General features: G+C 43.0%; 1 protein-coding gene across 4 annotated transcripts in view; it reads right to left on the bottom strand.

Annotated features, from left to right (window-relative positions):
* Positions 1-16,046, bottom strand: part of IL1RAPL2 (interleukin 1 receptor accessory protein like 2) — a 344,044-nt gene that overhangs the window by 22,131 nt on the left and 305,867 nt on the right. For all 4 annotated transcript variants that reach the window (XM_036402067.2, XM_036402068.2, XM_036402069.2 and 1 more), the window contains one exon: positions 2,836-2,965. In XM_036402067.2, coding sequence (XP_036257960.1) covers positions 2,836-2,965 — 130 coding nt within the window. The remainder of the gene's footprint in view (positions 1-2,835; positions 2,966-16,046) is intronic.

The raw sequence follows: 16,046 nt of genomic DNA, 5'->3' as shown, positions 1-16,046 counted from the left end.
CCATACTTCTTTGCCAAGTACCCAGCACATCAGCTATGGGAGTTGTGCCTCCTGCCCCCAGCAGCCCCTCCTAACAGAAAACAGCATCCTTATCTTGTCTGAGCATTTCATAACCATCTGTTGGCTTCTGTGGGTGATAAATCAATCAGAAGAAATAAGGCTGCCATTCAAAATGTCTCCAGCCACTTCTTTTCATGCCCCTAGGATGAGTTAAACTATTTCTACTTTAAAAATGGACAAGAGAGACAAAACAAGGACAAACATAGATTACAAGATGAGCATTATAACTATTCTGCAGTGTTACCTGTTGAAGAATAACCAAAACTAAAAAAGTAACTCATAGGTGTCTGAGAGAGCAACATTTATGTCTGAAAATACTTTGCCATGGCAGAGAGCTGGTGTTGAAATTTGCTGTGTGCTGCTGGGATAATTAGGTACAACTGACAACTCTGCAGACATGCTTAAAGACTCTGATTCCTTCTTTAATAACTCTGGTTCAATTTACATGACATTTTTCATTACTGCTGTAAAAAACCCACCTGGCAAGCAAAGTCTCATCCACACATGTCTAACACCTGGGGATTTTAATTCAAGGGAAGACAAGGGGGCAGCTCAGATAGGGTGGCATTGCCTCCAAGTCCTGCAATACTTTGAGTTACTTTTTATCATGAAGATTTGTAAAAAGGTCTAATAAATACCAAGAAGCCCAGAGTGACACAAATATTACTCCTGGTGAAGTGTGCTTACAAAAACCCAGTTCCATGGACTGGATTTGAATAGGAATGCTCAGGTTACATGCATCCTTATTTTAGTGCTTTCATGACAGCACAGTGAGTGTTAACTCTGCACACTGGGGATGGGTGGTTTGTGCTCCCACACATCACTTGCTAACCTGAGCTCTCATCATATACAGAAAATCCAGCAACACAATGGATGGGCACAGCCCAGGGTAAGGACAGCACCATCAATTCAGAGTGCTACTAAATTTGTGAACTAATTCAAGATAGGGGATGCAGAGTTGAAATGTACCAAAGAACCAACCCATGGAGTATCTTGTTCTGGTTGTAAGGATTCTGTACTACTCTTAGCTTCTCAAAATGAAATGTCTTGGTAACAGCATAGAAAAGCAAACTGATTAAGAAGACATCTAACCAGCAAGTTCACCATGGCTCATCAAATTGGAAACACACATGACAATTTTTAAATACATCAATAAATATATCTGGGTGGAAGATGTGGGCTGCCTCAGGGCACTGACAGAATAATTAGTGCTGCTTAGTTCCCCTGAAGCAGCATACCTGTAATGGAACGCAAAAACAAGAGCTGTTACGGGCAAAAAATCACTTGCAAAAAGTTACCACTTCAGTTGCCATAGCTACTTCTAAATAAAAAAAGGGATGGACTGGGGCACTGCTGGTAATGATGCAGAGTGTTTTGCAAAATGCTGTTTCAAATGCTGGCAGTGATCAGAGGAGATTAGGTAGGTGATAAGTAGCTTTGCTGAAGAGAAGACTCAATGAATTGTGCAGGGTCTGTAAACTGAGTCAAAGCATTTTAGCAGAATGAGAAAAGAGACTTGTGATAAATTAGTTTGAAACATGAATGTGCAACGAGATGGCACAACAAAGGACAAGTAACAGCCTTTTCAAACTCAGTTTCACTAATAAATGTACATAAAGGAAAAGTTTTGAACTGTGCTAAAGCTAGAGCACTCTTTAAATACAAACCTCAAATTGTCTTGATGCAGTGGAAGAACAGGACCAAAATCACTCTGTTCATATATATACACAGCAGAGAGAGCACAATGCCATTAAGTGCTGATTACTTACACTGGCAGAAGTTTCCAATAATTGCTTTTTGTGGTCAGAAGCACAAAAGAGGATTGTACAATGGCAATATAAGATAAATTTGATCTGTGTGCAATTAAGTATATCTTAACAACTCGTGGCTAAGTGGTTGAACTTCACATTATTGATCAAGTAATAAAGCAAAGAGACCTCTCTCCCCTTGCTCTCCCAAAATCACCTTTACAAGCAACAAAAAATTCAGACACGAGATTAAAAAATGTGCACTGGTAAGTGAAAAGACCTTGGCTTTCTTTATAATCCATATTCATTGTATCATAATCTATATTCATTGTATCTATAGGAGCTGGGACCACCTTGCCCATAGTATAACCATAACTTAGTCTTTGCTCAAAAACAATAATCAGGTAATTATTAAGGAGGAGAGTAAGGTGCAAATTCCATGGAAGTCATGGGGATACAAGTGTGTTTTCTTTACAACTTACATCAAGTGATAACCAGCACCTGAGAAAAAGCCCAGAACAACCTGGATATTGGACACAGCCACTCTTCCTCTCCCTTACGTGTTAAACCTGGAGGAACAAACACTGATTCTTGAAGGCTCAGGTTAAGAGAGAGAGAGAGCTGGATCAAATACACAAAACACATTCAGGAGAAAAGAAAAAGTATGGTGGCTTTGACAGGAGACCATTTGTCTTCAAGATTAACAGTGGTGCTGGAATGGATGTCATCTTGCCAAGGCAGGTCCCTACGGGATGCCTGCAGTGGACAGCACCAATCCCACACAAGGCTAAAATCAAACCCCAGAACACTCAGGAGGAGCTTCAGCTTCCAGCCATCAGGGGAATTTGGTAACAGATTTTCAGGCACAAGTTACTCTGTCTTTAGGGAGCAACTCACACAGCCCTGGCTCCAAGTCATCTATCACTCTTTAGACAGAAAACGATTTTCACTTTCAATTAAAAACTTGTCAACCCAACAGGCTTGTGGGACATACAGTATCTTTAATAGTAAATAATTCAAAAAGTACCTGACTTCGCCTTCTCTAATGTGACCTTCTAATTCTTCTATGAATTTTTCCCCTTTCATCCAGTAGATCATGGGGCCTGATTCGCCGCTGAATCCAAAGAAAGCTTTGCAGGCCACAGTCAGTGGATTTCCTGAGGACAAAAGGAAGAGAGAAGATTAGGAACTTTGTCATAGCTACTAGTAAGAAAATTATTGTAAGAAATATCAACACCTAAGATAAACCTCTTTACAAAAAAACTGGAGGAGAAAAAAAAAAGAAACAGTAACCATAAACCATGTGAAAAAGAGTGATGTTGATTTGCATCTTCAGGAAATACATGTAAAATGAAACTGAGGTTATCCATCCAATTTTTTTCTGAGAAAAATAGTACATGAACAATGAGAAGGTATGGAAATGATGGCAACATAAGGTGACACCTGACTTGTGTTAAAAAGAAAGAGGTGACTTCCCTGTCAGACTCCTTGGATCTCTACCAGGTTTAGAGATTTGTCCCTAAAAGGCAGGTAAATCACTGAATGACTGCTCCTTACCCATGCATAAAAAGACAGAGGAATAATTCCTTCCTTGGTGAGCTGCTCAGAGAGCTTTTAAAGATTCCCAAGAAATACATGATGCCAGTCAGCCCAACACTGATGTTACTGTCAACAGGCTTTTGGTGAAGGACCAAACTTCAAAGCATTATTCAAGCAATAGAGTAAAGAATTCTTCCTTTCTACTCTTAAAGATAGTTCCAAAAAAAAAAAAAAAGAGAAAAGAAAACTTGTAAATTATTCAAATTTCTTTTCTCTTCAAAATTTCAGCATTTAACTGGGTTTTGGTCTGGCTACAGATTTAACTGTTCTAGGTAGCCCAGAACTGTGCTTACACTGCCAGGACAGGTGATTGTCTTCCTGCAGAAGACAATAGAAAAGAAAACAGAAAACAAAACCACAAAAACAAACAAACAAAAAACCCCAGGAAAACCTCCAACAGGTCAGGAAATTTGGAAGAACCATTCCCTTGGCATGCACATACAGCTGCTGCACCCACTTTTCTTTGCCTATTTTACTTCACATAGGTGCTCCAGGTTATGGAGCAGGTGTAGAATCAGCAGCTTCTCTGGGAGAACAGACCTCATCTAATGTCAGTGGAGACTCCTGCTGAATCTTTCAAGGCTTTGAGCAAGCATGGAAAGCCTAAATAATGAATTTTACTCTATTTGAAAGAAGTGTTTTACTATGCCAGGTATTCTCCATGTTAGCAGGAGACTCCCCTGACTGAAATAGAACAGGCCTACCCTTTTCCAGGAGGGGCTGACCATTTGGAGCACACCACTTGGTTGAGCAGGGATTAATGGTTTCCCATGATTGACTTACTGTGCCTTAATCATTCACCTCTTGTCTGCCCAGGAGTGCAAACTGGCTGTGTGCACACTCAGAGCATATCAGAGCTGTGTGTTAAAGTGCCTTGCCTAAACCCCCATAGAGCTGAGTCAACTACTTGCACTTGTCTATCTATTATTTCAGTGCCCAATTTAAGACATATCTAAAGAGTCTGATTAGTCAGGAAGCACAGCACTCCCAGCCACAGAAAATCAGCCGCCTTTAAATTGTTTCCAAGTCAAGATCCAAAATTACAACTCCTTTGAAACATTAGGATACAGCAAGAAAAGATTTAAAGGCTGCACTTGAGTCTCTGTTTCTCAAATAGCAAAAGACAAAAATGGAAAATGTTTATCCTGAAAATGTTTTCCAGACTCTTTCATTATCTCCATATTCATGATGAACTCTGGGACCACAGCTGGCCCCTGAACAGTGGAGATGCTGGCAGATTACACAACTAGACCAGACATACAAGAGAAGAAGGGTGGATATTCAGTTATCTGCACATCCCACAACACTGACAACCATCAGAAAAAGTTCCAACTTCGGTATGTGATGAAGAGTCAGAAACACTCCTAGGCAGACATTTAATGCCACTACAAGCTCTCCCAACCCTGTGAGGTGCTGTGTGTCCTCCATGGGTACAGGGGACAACTGGAGCCTCTGGCTGTATCCACCTCACCTTTTCCCAACATGCTGAATGCTTGCATGGTGTGAGGTCTTTTTGTGCTGCTTGCCTTGGAGTCACGATACACATCTTTTAAATACCACTTGGTGATCCCTAGCATGTGGCTGCTCAGTCCATGCTTGATATTAATGGAAAAAGACATTGTGGCAATGTGAAAAAGAAAAGGGATAGACAAGGCCTATCAGCATTGACAGATATTTGCCCTTTTCCTGGCACACCATGCTGGACATTAAGTGTTACAGGCAAAATATCTTACAGAATGTACTTTTCCTCAAACCAGCAGATGTTTACCTAAAAAACAAGCCCTGAGAAATGAAAATATTCCAAGGAGAGTCTAAGATTTCTATACATGCAGAGTAAATACCCTGAGGTAATAATGTCTGGTTTGAAGAAATATGAAGTTTTCTACACAGATAGGAAAACTTAAAAACCCCAGCTGTTGGTAGACAGCTTCTGTAATAAACAAACTCAATATAAAGCATCAGGAACTTTACCATGACAACCTGCATGCTCTGAATGTGCCTGGACAGATCTATTTCCTAGCTTTGCCACCAGGGAAACTAGCAAAATAAACTAATACCATGAACAAGAAAATCTGGAATGAGTTTGTATTCCCAGCACAAAGTTTGGTACCAGCAACACCTGAAAAATCCCATAGTTCATCTCATCTGCAAACCCATCACTGATCGGAGGGTGGCATAAACAACTTTTTCTCATGGAACAACTAATTTTTATCTCAGTAGCAGAATGATGCAGGTCTGGGTTGACCTGATCTGTCCTGGAGTGGAAAGAACTCAGGGGTCAATGATACTTCAAGGGCCCATCCAAATGCAAACTCTCACCTGCAGTTCTGATACTCCTCAAGCTGGTAAGGACCCCTCACTCCTCTATAGCTTCTGAAATAACTTCTGGTTTATAACTCTCATCACTCCTTTTGCCTCTGGAAGGGGGACACCATCAGAAAGGTAGCACTGACTTCCCTGCAGAACCCCTTCATCTCCCAAAATAAGCCTCCATATGGAAAAGTAAGGGAGATTTCTCCTCTCCTGCTCTCTCACCACACAGCTACAGCAACAACCTGTCACTGCTGGTTTTCAGGGAACTCCAGCCATTCCCGCCCAGAAGAAACATGGCATGTTTCATTACATTCTCCCCCAAATACTGCAATAATAAAAATGAGACTGAAGTCTGTGGTCCCTAAATGTATCCTTCAATATATGGAGAAATAGGCACTGAGCATTGACAGTGCCCCTTTGCAGGTCCTGTTTTCAGGGCTGGCTTCAAGCCATGCAATATTACACTGAGCCACAGTTCCAGGCAGAAGGAACTAAGGAACTGGCAGGAACCAGCAATTCATCTTGTGTAAGGCCCAAACTTTTGCACATCATTACTGCTATTCTGCACGACCTTCACTAGTTCCACTACTAATTGGTCTTATTAAGAAATATTCCCCTTGCATCATTTAATTAACAACATCAAAATTCCTGGAATGAATAGTATCCTAAAAGTTTTCCATTTACAGATGGATTCTGTTTAGATCAGACCGACATTTCAGATGCCTTTTTACTTAATAAAATAATTAGCTGAGGAACAGAGAAAGTTACTTGTGAATTTCTAATGAATCAACAGTTAAGAGAGTGTTTGAAGAAACAAGGAAAGAAAGTAAAAAGGCTTGTTTGCAGACATCACTGTCTTCTGCTTTGCTGGGGTCACCTAGATACAGTAAAGGACCAGGTTCAGCAGAAGTCTCTGTTTTAGCTTTTCTCCCTACCTTGTCAATCAAGCAGGCTTGTTACAAACTCCCAGCTGATAAGACACAACCACTGGCAGTAAAAAAATTTATTGCTAAATCTTATTTTACAATTTTCACCTGTCCATTTTCACAGTCAATCTGTGTGAACTCTACCATACATTCAAGCAACTTCTTTTCTGGCAAAGAGAATTCCACAAAAATGCAATTATTCAAGCAGAAGAGCTGCCTGGTGGTGGTAGGAGTACTGGCTAATGATGGAAAAGGGTCTGCAAAAGAATTTAGCCAGGAATGGTTTGGAATGTGCTTAATGCAGGGCCAGCATGCTTTGACAGAGAATCACAAATTCTTCAGCACAGTTTCTCTTGAATGAGACATGCTTCAAGTAGAAAGTAAATTAAGCTTAAAATACCTAAAAGTTGTTCTGTCTTTTAAAAACTTAAATGCCAAGGCTGGATGACTGATCAGCATGGAGAGGAAAGGCTCTTCACATCTGGCTTATGCCATGGCATTTTTCTGGAGTTTTTTGGTTTGTTTTTTTTTTTTTTTTAATGCAGATGGATAGTTTGTTCTTTTTCACTTGTTTTGCACAGGCAGGTGTATTTTGTAGCTTTGAAGCCCACATCAGAGAATTTGCTTCTAGCAAATCAGACCTTGACTCACAGAGCACACCATCTCAGAGCAACCCCAGCAAGCACCCAAAGTCTCTGGTGAATCCCTGGGTGCTGTTTTTTTCCTATGTTTTGAAATATGAATTAGTTTTCCTTTTCTCTTGCATTATTGTGCCACATAAAATACTGCTCTCAACAAGCCTGAGCTGAAGCAGATGAGCCTTCCCAACTAGTGGCAGAATTGACTGAAAATGCCAAAGGTCTCCCTTTGGGCTAAGCAACACCAAAAATCAGACCTGCACACGTTGCTAGCTGGATTTACATCTTCCACTCCAACAGGGTGCTAATCCACAGCTTTCATCCACTGCAGAGCCCTGCCACACGTGGGAAGGCAGATGAGAGTGCAGTGCTGCCACCAGAGGGTCATTCCAACACTCCAAGCCCCTCTTATGGATGTATTTGCATACTGGAGCTCCTCTCTGATAATGGTGCTTGTGTCCCTGTAAGACTAGGAGAGAGCTCTGAGTGCTGCCAAAGGAGCAGCTTCCCACTCCACACATGCAGATGTTTTACAGGCACTTCATGGGCTTTGTTTCTTTCATTTGCTGAGACAGAGGACAGGAAAGGCAGGTTACTTATCACTTCTCAGTAAGTGAATTCTGCAGGCTGTCTGGAAGCTGACTTTCCAGGCTGTGAGGTTTGCAAGGCAAATCACCATGTCACTGACAAGAACATTATTGTTCTAATATGCTTTACAAGTGCTAGAAAGTGGCCAAAGAGCAGCAGAGTGATTTAAATTCCCCAGGCAAGGCAAGGCTGGGTTGTATACAACCCTGACGTAAAGAACACATTTCCTTTTCCTTCAGAAGGACATCCTGGATAAGAAGATATGGGAGACAGAGCTTATGCCTGCAATTTATCCACAAAACAAATGCCAGGGGCAACACAGACCTTGACTCATGAAAAACAATCTCTGTGTGTGGTAGTTCTGTGCAGTTAGCAGAGAGTGCCAATTGTCTCCAAGTGCTTTGCAATGACATCCTCTGAACTGCTCTCCTGTGCTGGGAGTGACAGCAGAGCCAGCAGCAGATGGAGGGGCTGCAGCCTGTAGGATTTGCAGACAACCCTGTGGCGTGGAGAGGACTCCATCTTATCAGAAGGTTAATTAATTACTTTATTATACTATATTATTCTATATTATATTACACTATGTTACATTACATCTAAACTGAATCTGCCAAGCACTCAACTGCTCACACTGCACAGAATCTCATGGCTGTCAGCCCACAGTCCCAACACACACACACAGCTGATAGGCCAAGGAAACAAAACAGCATCACTCTGGGTAAACAATTTCTATATTGCATTCTACTTCTGCACAAACACAGGCACAGCTAATAAGAATTGTTTTTCCTTTTTCTGAGGTTCAGAGAATGTGAATCACAGAAATATTCTTGGGAAGAATTGTGCTTTGCTTTTCTCTGTGAAGAGAAATGTGGCAACACCAGCCCAGCCCAAACCATGGCCCCAGCCCTGAGCTGCTGCTGGCATGTGAGGGTGCCCACACAGGGTCACTCCTGCAATAGAGCCCAGCCCTGTGGCTCAGCTGCTGAGCACAAAACCTCTGTCCAGGGCTCACCACTGCCCTAGAGCAGTCAGGAGTATTTGGCAGGGGCAGCTGAGGCTGTGCTTGGGCTTTGCTTGTGTCACCCAGCACAGCTGATCCCATTTCTCATCCCCTCCCAGTACAGACCTGCAGTACCACTCACACATCAGGGGCTTCAGCCTCTGTTCCTCTTATCTGCTTAGGTGGCACTGGAATTCTTCACAGATTTACCCATGACTGAATTTAGGCTAACCTCCACAAAAACCATAGATACATGATCCCTTATTTTCCTCTGGCCATATCCCAGCATCACTTGATCAGAGTTTCCATGCTGTGATTTCTTCAACAAGATCAATAAAGACAGTGCTAATTACTGTACCTGGGCTTCTCTTCCCTCCTCTTTTACCTGGATATTCAGAATGCAGGCCTAGCTGTGTGCTAAACCATGTTATCCCATTTAGATAAAAGCCTCATGAAGTTCAGTGACTAGTTAGAGAATTACTGGATCCAGTGAAAATAAGACATACTCAAACCAAATTATTTTCCCTCATGAAAAAAACATAATTACTGGAAATTCTATAATATTTCAAAATTCTATTCCAGCAGCCAGCAGATTCATGACTGGATATGAGCCTTCCAAACATTTGCATAATTAAAGCTCAGCCAGGAATTAATGAACTGAAAGCATTTTAAAGAAAATTAAGAAACCTGCTTTGGATAGTGATAATAATTTTCTTAATAAGATAAATTTATAGTGAAATCAAATCTAACTAGCCTCCAGACATTCATTTCATAATAGTTTAAGAGCATTTGAAAGCACACCCATATAATATATTTTTTATTAGACTGAGTCTCCAGGTTTTTAGAAGAAGCCTAAAAGAAGACTAAAGGAGGTGCTCTTCCCCTAAGCAAGGCCTTGTGCTATGAGCTGCACATGCAGCCACTACAGTAATATTCTGGCAGCTGTAATGATGTGTTGGAAAAATAAATGGCTGCAGCACATAACTTAGAGTTAGCTGGCTCTTCACTCATAGAAGAACTTTTTGACAAAGGCAAGTCTTTGGCAATAAAAAAAAAAAAGAGACTGGCGAAAACTTGATGAGAAAAATGCAAGAGATCTTTAGGTCTTTTTTTTGTCCTCTGTAGTTTACAATCTTAATTTTAACTTTCTTTCTTGCTTTGCTCTTATTTCTTATGCCCTGAGACATCAGAAAACACATAGCCATGAGATATTTGTGCTTTTCTGTCTCACTCAAGTGAGCAAATAGCACATATAAAAAGTAGGATAAAAATAACACTAACAGCAAGCAGAACTCCAAACATGAAACAAAGCAACTAAGCCTCTAGACAGTTTGTTGCCAAGAACACAAGTCAATGCATTTGCTGTCGTTCCATACAGCCCCAACTGTTGCCAATTTAAATCACACAATCACAACCCACTGCAAGAGCTGCTTGTAGGCTTGGCTATTGACTGTAGCTCCCACAGAGAGAGAAAAACAAAACAAAAAACACACACAAGGCTGAAATGTTGCTGATAAAAATTTATCAGATGTTCCAAAAATGAATCAATCAAATCAAGATCACCTAGAGCAGCTTTCTTAAAAAAAAGATAACATCCAGAAAATCATCCCAACTACTACCTCTCCCTCCTCACCCCCTGAAAAAATTTAACCTCACCTAAATCCTGTAGAACCCTTTATCCATTTTCACAACTGCCTTGGGGTCAGAATTTAAAATCTTAGTCATTGAAAGCTCAGGTGTAACTGAAAGTCAAGGATTTTAGCTTTTCAGTTATGCACCTGCAATGAAGACAGATGCTTAGTGGGATTTCCAGAAGCAGCTTGACAGCTGCCTTGTGCTGGCTTTAACTTGTGCTCAGTCCTTCTGAAAATCTCATTTCTGTGCATTTTGAGGCACAGGAACATTATTTATGAGAAAAGCCCTGCAGTACTTGGAAAATGTCCCCCTGCTGCTGGGGTTCCAAGGGCTGTGGCAGCCCCATGGCAGCAGAGCAGTGACATCCAGAATAAGGTGAACTGAGGTACTTGCTCAGGAAACTGAAATGTAACACAAGAATGACCATAGAAAATTCAATTCAGGGGCAAGCTGGAGTGTTGGAAACTCCTCAAGCTAGCGAGAGGCAGCGATGTGAGGGTTAGGATCCCCTCTAGCCACAGCAGATTGATGTGAGGAGACAGGAGCATCTCTTTGTGGTCCATCTCTTTGTAGCTCAAAGACAGAGCTGGCTGTTCCTCCTTATCACTGTGGGACAGCAATCTAAGGAAGCAAGTGTTCTCTGAATAATTCCTGCTCTTCTCTCAGAGCAGTGGGAGAAATGATGGCTATGATGGCATGAGGCCATGCCTGGGCCAGAGAGAGATGATTTGTTCCCTTATTCTGGAGAAAGTAGCTTTGATTTTGTAGAGTCCAAGAGCCTCCGAATGTCCCTCCCCCCATCTTGCCCACAGTGATGTTTGGATATAAGGCACTATCTTAGGAGCTCAGAGCAAGATCTTAAAAAAGCCATCCTGAGAGAAAAGCTTTGCTCTTCTTTATTGCTTATCTCTTTTCTTAGCTGTGCTAGAGCCAAGAAGGAAATTAAGCTGCTCCCTGCAAGGTCTAATGTGAAACCTTGGCCACTTCAGCATCAAGATTGTTATTTGAGCTTTTGTTCTAGTGCCAGAAACCTTTACATGGCCTTCACCTCTGCATTAACTAGAGAAGGTTACAGGCTTCATCTTCTCTCCCCTGGCAAAGCTCCTGCTAGCCCTCAAAAGGACCCAGGTAATGGTGATTGTCTGGAAGTGTGATGGTCCAATTGCACACAGATGGGCAGGAGCCAGAGCAAAGGACTGGCCTTCAGAGATGTGCATCTGCCACCCCCAGAGCACTGAATAAAGCTGTGCCTGCAGCTGCCAACAAGCTGAGGCAAGCCCTGTCCCCAACACCCTGACAATGTTCCTTTTAAGGATTTTTAAAGGGATGCTGCATGTGCTCTCAAAAGCTCATGTAGCATACCAAATAGAGACAAATACAACAGAAGAAACCTGCTGTAGTCCAGAATGTATTTTCAAATTCAGGAAAGACATTATTTCTCGAGCACAGGGTGACATGAACATGGCAGTGCTTTGCTGTTATTTCCCACTCCAGCACCCAGGGGAATACTGGCAGAGGGTTCCCAGAGCAGGGTGATACCTGGGAAGAGTTGATAGCTGCCCTCAGGGGGCTGTTGCTCTTTGAAGTCAGAGAGGTTTTTCTCCAGGTCTTCTGCTGACTCTGCTGAGTATTAGAGACAGAAAAGGCTGAGTAAAATTTTCTCTCTGTTTGGATAATTGTCTTCTGTGCTGCCTTGTTGAGAATGAATATGTCTGAGTTAATTTCTTTTATTTCTGTGTCAAAACCATACCTCCTTCCTTAGCTGATTCATTCTTATTTGGGCTGGGGCTCAGAAAAATATAATAACTTACATTTGGCAGGAATCATCTTGACTGAATGCTCCTCCCCTCAGCCCTTAACTCCAGAGTCAGCCCTCCTACAGCCTGAATCTCCAATGCTACATCTGTGTTGACTCAGGAATGGACACAAAGCTTCTCTTGGGTATGGTTTGTGTACTTTGGCATTTCACTGAAGGCCTCTTAATATTTTGCCTTATACACTACAGCTGCTCCATTTCAGTCCAGTATTTCTCAGAAAGCATTCCCTCCTCGAGTTGTGCAGGTTTCAGGCAAGAGCCTGAAAGCAGCACTCCTTTGGGAAGGTTAGGAGAGATCTGTGCTCTGTGCTATCTATACTTGTGTCATTTCCCATTTCCCACAAAGGACACGCTCACAGCTGAGCCCAGAGAATGAGCACAGACCCCTGCAGAACACTGTACTTAGAAAACCAGGATCCCTGGGGGAGTTATCAGCTAAACAGACCCAATAACCCTCACTATTCCCAAGTGCCACACAAATGAGCCACACAGACACTCCCACTCTGCTTCAATCCCTCTAATTAAACCCTCTTTAAAAGTCAGCTCCACACAGAGACACAGCTCTGTTTGCAAACAAGTTGAGGTTTTCCTTTTTTTTCCAGTGAGTTGCTGATTGTTTCAGATTTTCCCAACAGACAGAAAATACATTAATTACTTGCTATATTGACTCCTGTAGTACTAGTTTTTCAGCCCTATTAGATTTACTGACCCCTACCAATTTTCTGCTCGAGCTGTTGACCTTCTCAGAGAGCTCTTGTTCCCTGCCACAGAAAGGTAGAGCTCAGCTGCCTTTCTTACCCCTGAGCAATGATTAGTGAAACACCCAGCTGTGAGAATAAAAGGGACACGTTGTGGCCTCCCTAAATCCCAGGAGGGCTGCTTGCACTGTCCCCCTGGCACTGTGCCTGCCCTGCCTGAAACAGCATTGCCATTCCAAGGCTGCCACAGAGGAGGTCCTTGCCTGTACCTCACCAAAATAGTCTCCAGCTCAGGTTCAACAGTGCAAAGGGCAGTGCTAGTGAGAGCCACACTCCTCCAGAGAGGCTGGCAGGGGATTGTTGCTCTTCAGCTGCTGTCACCTTTGACAAGGAAGAAGAATCTGCCCTACATGCCAGTGGAACAGCAAACCCATGGCTGGCAGTGAATTTGCTCTGAGCTGGGCTTGCAGGGGAAGACACAGCCAGGGGAACCCCATCATTGCTGCCTGGCAGGATCAGCCGTGCCATGGCAGCAGCCTGCTTGTCCCTGCTGTCACATGGGGTAGTGGATGGCCTTTGGTGGTTCAGCCACCATCTCCTGCCTCCCCTCTTCACAGCCCATGGACCCTGGGCCACCTGTGCTGCCACCACGCTGGGCAGGCACTCAAGCTAACACATCTTTTATAATGGGTTAAAAAAATTCAGCCCTTCTGTGCACAACCCCTGCTGAAGAGGGCCTGCCCCACCAGGAGAAGGGCCTCAAGCAGCCTTGCCCCCTGACACTGCCTGCCCTACTTTGGTGGTTGGCTTTAGATGCACAAGAGAGGAGATGTGACAGGCAGTTTATGGGAGATCCTGATTGCTGGCACCCTGCACTTTGCTTTTGTCATGTCAAGTCATCTGCAAGCTGCTCAGAGCCTCTGTGATGGTGCTCTTTGCTTGCTCACATGGAAATGAAGTGAAAGCCAGGCTGACATGCACGACTGTGCAGAGAAGCAAACACAGAGCCTGAGCAGCACTTCCACCAGATCTGAGTCTGAGCCTCACCAGTGCCTGGGGAGAGTCTGCTTCGCAGAAAGAAATTTCACTTTGGACAACATGAAGACAAGGTTCATGGAACCTCAAACCCAAAAGCAATCAAAGTTGTGGGACTTGACCAACAGAAAGCTGCCGCCTGTCCTGCTTTTGTCTATGCTTTTCCTTCCTCTGTTCCTGGCCACCCTGAGGCACTTCACAGGTAACAAGTCACCACCCTGATGGTCACTTGCCTTTAGCGTGAGCCAGCTTGGTTCATAGGGAAACCTGAGTGTCTGACAGAGTGTGAACAGGACTTAACTGTGGGCCAGCAGCTTTGCCAGGGGCTGGTGGGCTGTATCAGGGACTGTAGAAACGTGGTGGTGTGTATCCATCCATCCATCCATCCATCCATCCATCCATCCATCCATCCATCCATCCATCCATCCATCCATCCATCCATCCATCCATCCCCAGACTCTCCCTCTGTCTCTCCCCTCATCTACCCCTCTATAAAGGGAAGGTGACTTTTTTGCACAGTTGTTCCAATACATCCCTCAGTCTATGAAATATGAGCTGGGGTAACTGAGAGAAACACTGGAAGCACAAGGATACTATAAATTATTCTAAAGCATGATGTAACCCATTTCAGCTCAATCAGAAGTATCTTAACTCCCCCCCAGCCCTACAATATTCTAATTTTCAATACACTAGATCTCTAGAAAAGTCTAGTTTTTCAGTGATGGCAAAGTATTCTCTCAATAAAATGAAAATCTATCTTTACTCCCAAGCAGAAAAATACACTGTCTGTACTTTGGGATCACAGTTGAACAGAAAGGAAGAGAGCCTTATGGAGACAAGTTCACACAATAAAGCTTTTGGTTGCAAACAGACTTTGAATGGTAAGATCTCAAAAACGATCCCTCTTTCAGTGACTTAATTTCACATAAAAACCTGAGTAGTGAGACCTGCTGTGTTCCCAGGTGACAGATGGAACCACTGTGAGTCAGATTAGCAGCTTACTTCCCGTGCACAGACAGAGGTGTAGTCAGCAGCTGATATTGGGTCCCTCCCAAATGAAAATGTGCTCACATGTCTCCAACTTGAAAAAGAGGATAATAAAAATCTCCCAAAGAGACTCCTTTAAAATAGAAGTTATTCAATTTTCTTTTGTTTTACACCAGATGTGCTCCAGACGTGTGAACTCAACCTCCAAAGATTCTCCTGCCTACTACAGTCTCTTCTTCTAACTACTCATCAAAGCACAGCAGGTAAAAATTTCCCTCCTCCACATCACTAGTCACCAATACAACCTTGTCATTTCAATTTCTCACACCTCTTCTTTCCCCCTGCCCTGTATCACTGCAAAGTCTCATCTCTACAGATTATTGCCATTGGCTACTAATGTTGAACAAAGTGTTCCAAATTTCAAACACAATGAAAAGAAAAATCAGTAGCACAAGAAAGAGAAAATTAACCATGGAAACCACTCTCCCAGGGCTGGCCAGGTTCTTTAGGTTCAACACCTGAATTTGCTGCTTTACAGAAGCATGGACTCACCTGCTGCTGCTATTCTTCATTTCCTCCAGAGTTTGTTACACTGAACAATCTATTTCCAAACACAGGAAAAGCACTGGGGCAGGTGCCAACCTGAGCCTCCTCACCCTCCTGAACAGCACAAAAGTGTGGTTTTGCCCCCACCATCTTCCTCAGGTTTACCCTATAGGCACATCTCCACACCCTGCCAGGAGGCCAGCTCATGTTTTACAATAAGCAATGAGGAGGAGACATGAATCATCCCTCAATCCTCTGTCACGGGCACACAAGAGGCACCTCTCTCTCTGTTCTTGCTGGAACTCCAGCAAGCTGTTCTCATAGCAGGTTTTCACTTTAAAAAGCAATTTGTCAGTACAAGTGATGCTTAAATTTTAAAAGGTAGTGACTAGTGCTGGGATTCAGAATCTCTGTCCTGACTCAGGCAGACCAAATCAGGCCACTGCCTCTTTGGAGT

This window comes from Molothrus ater, chromosome 14 (genome assembly GCF_012460135.2).
Source record: "Molothrus ater isolate BHLD 08-10-18 breed brown headed cowbird chromosome 14, BPBGC_Mater_1.1, whole genome shotgun sequence".
Classification (NCBI taxonomy): Eukaryota; Metazoa; Chordata; class Aves; order Passeriformes; family Icteridae; genus Molothrus; species Molothrus ater.
This window is presented reverse-complemented; position numbering and strand designations above follow the sequence as displayed.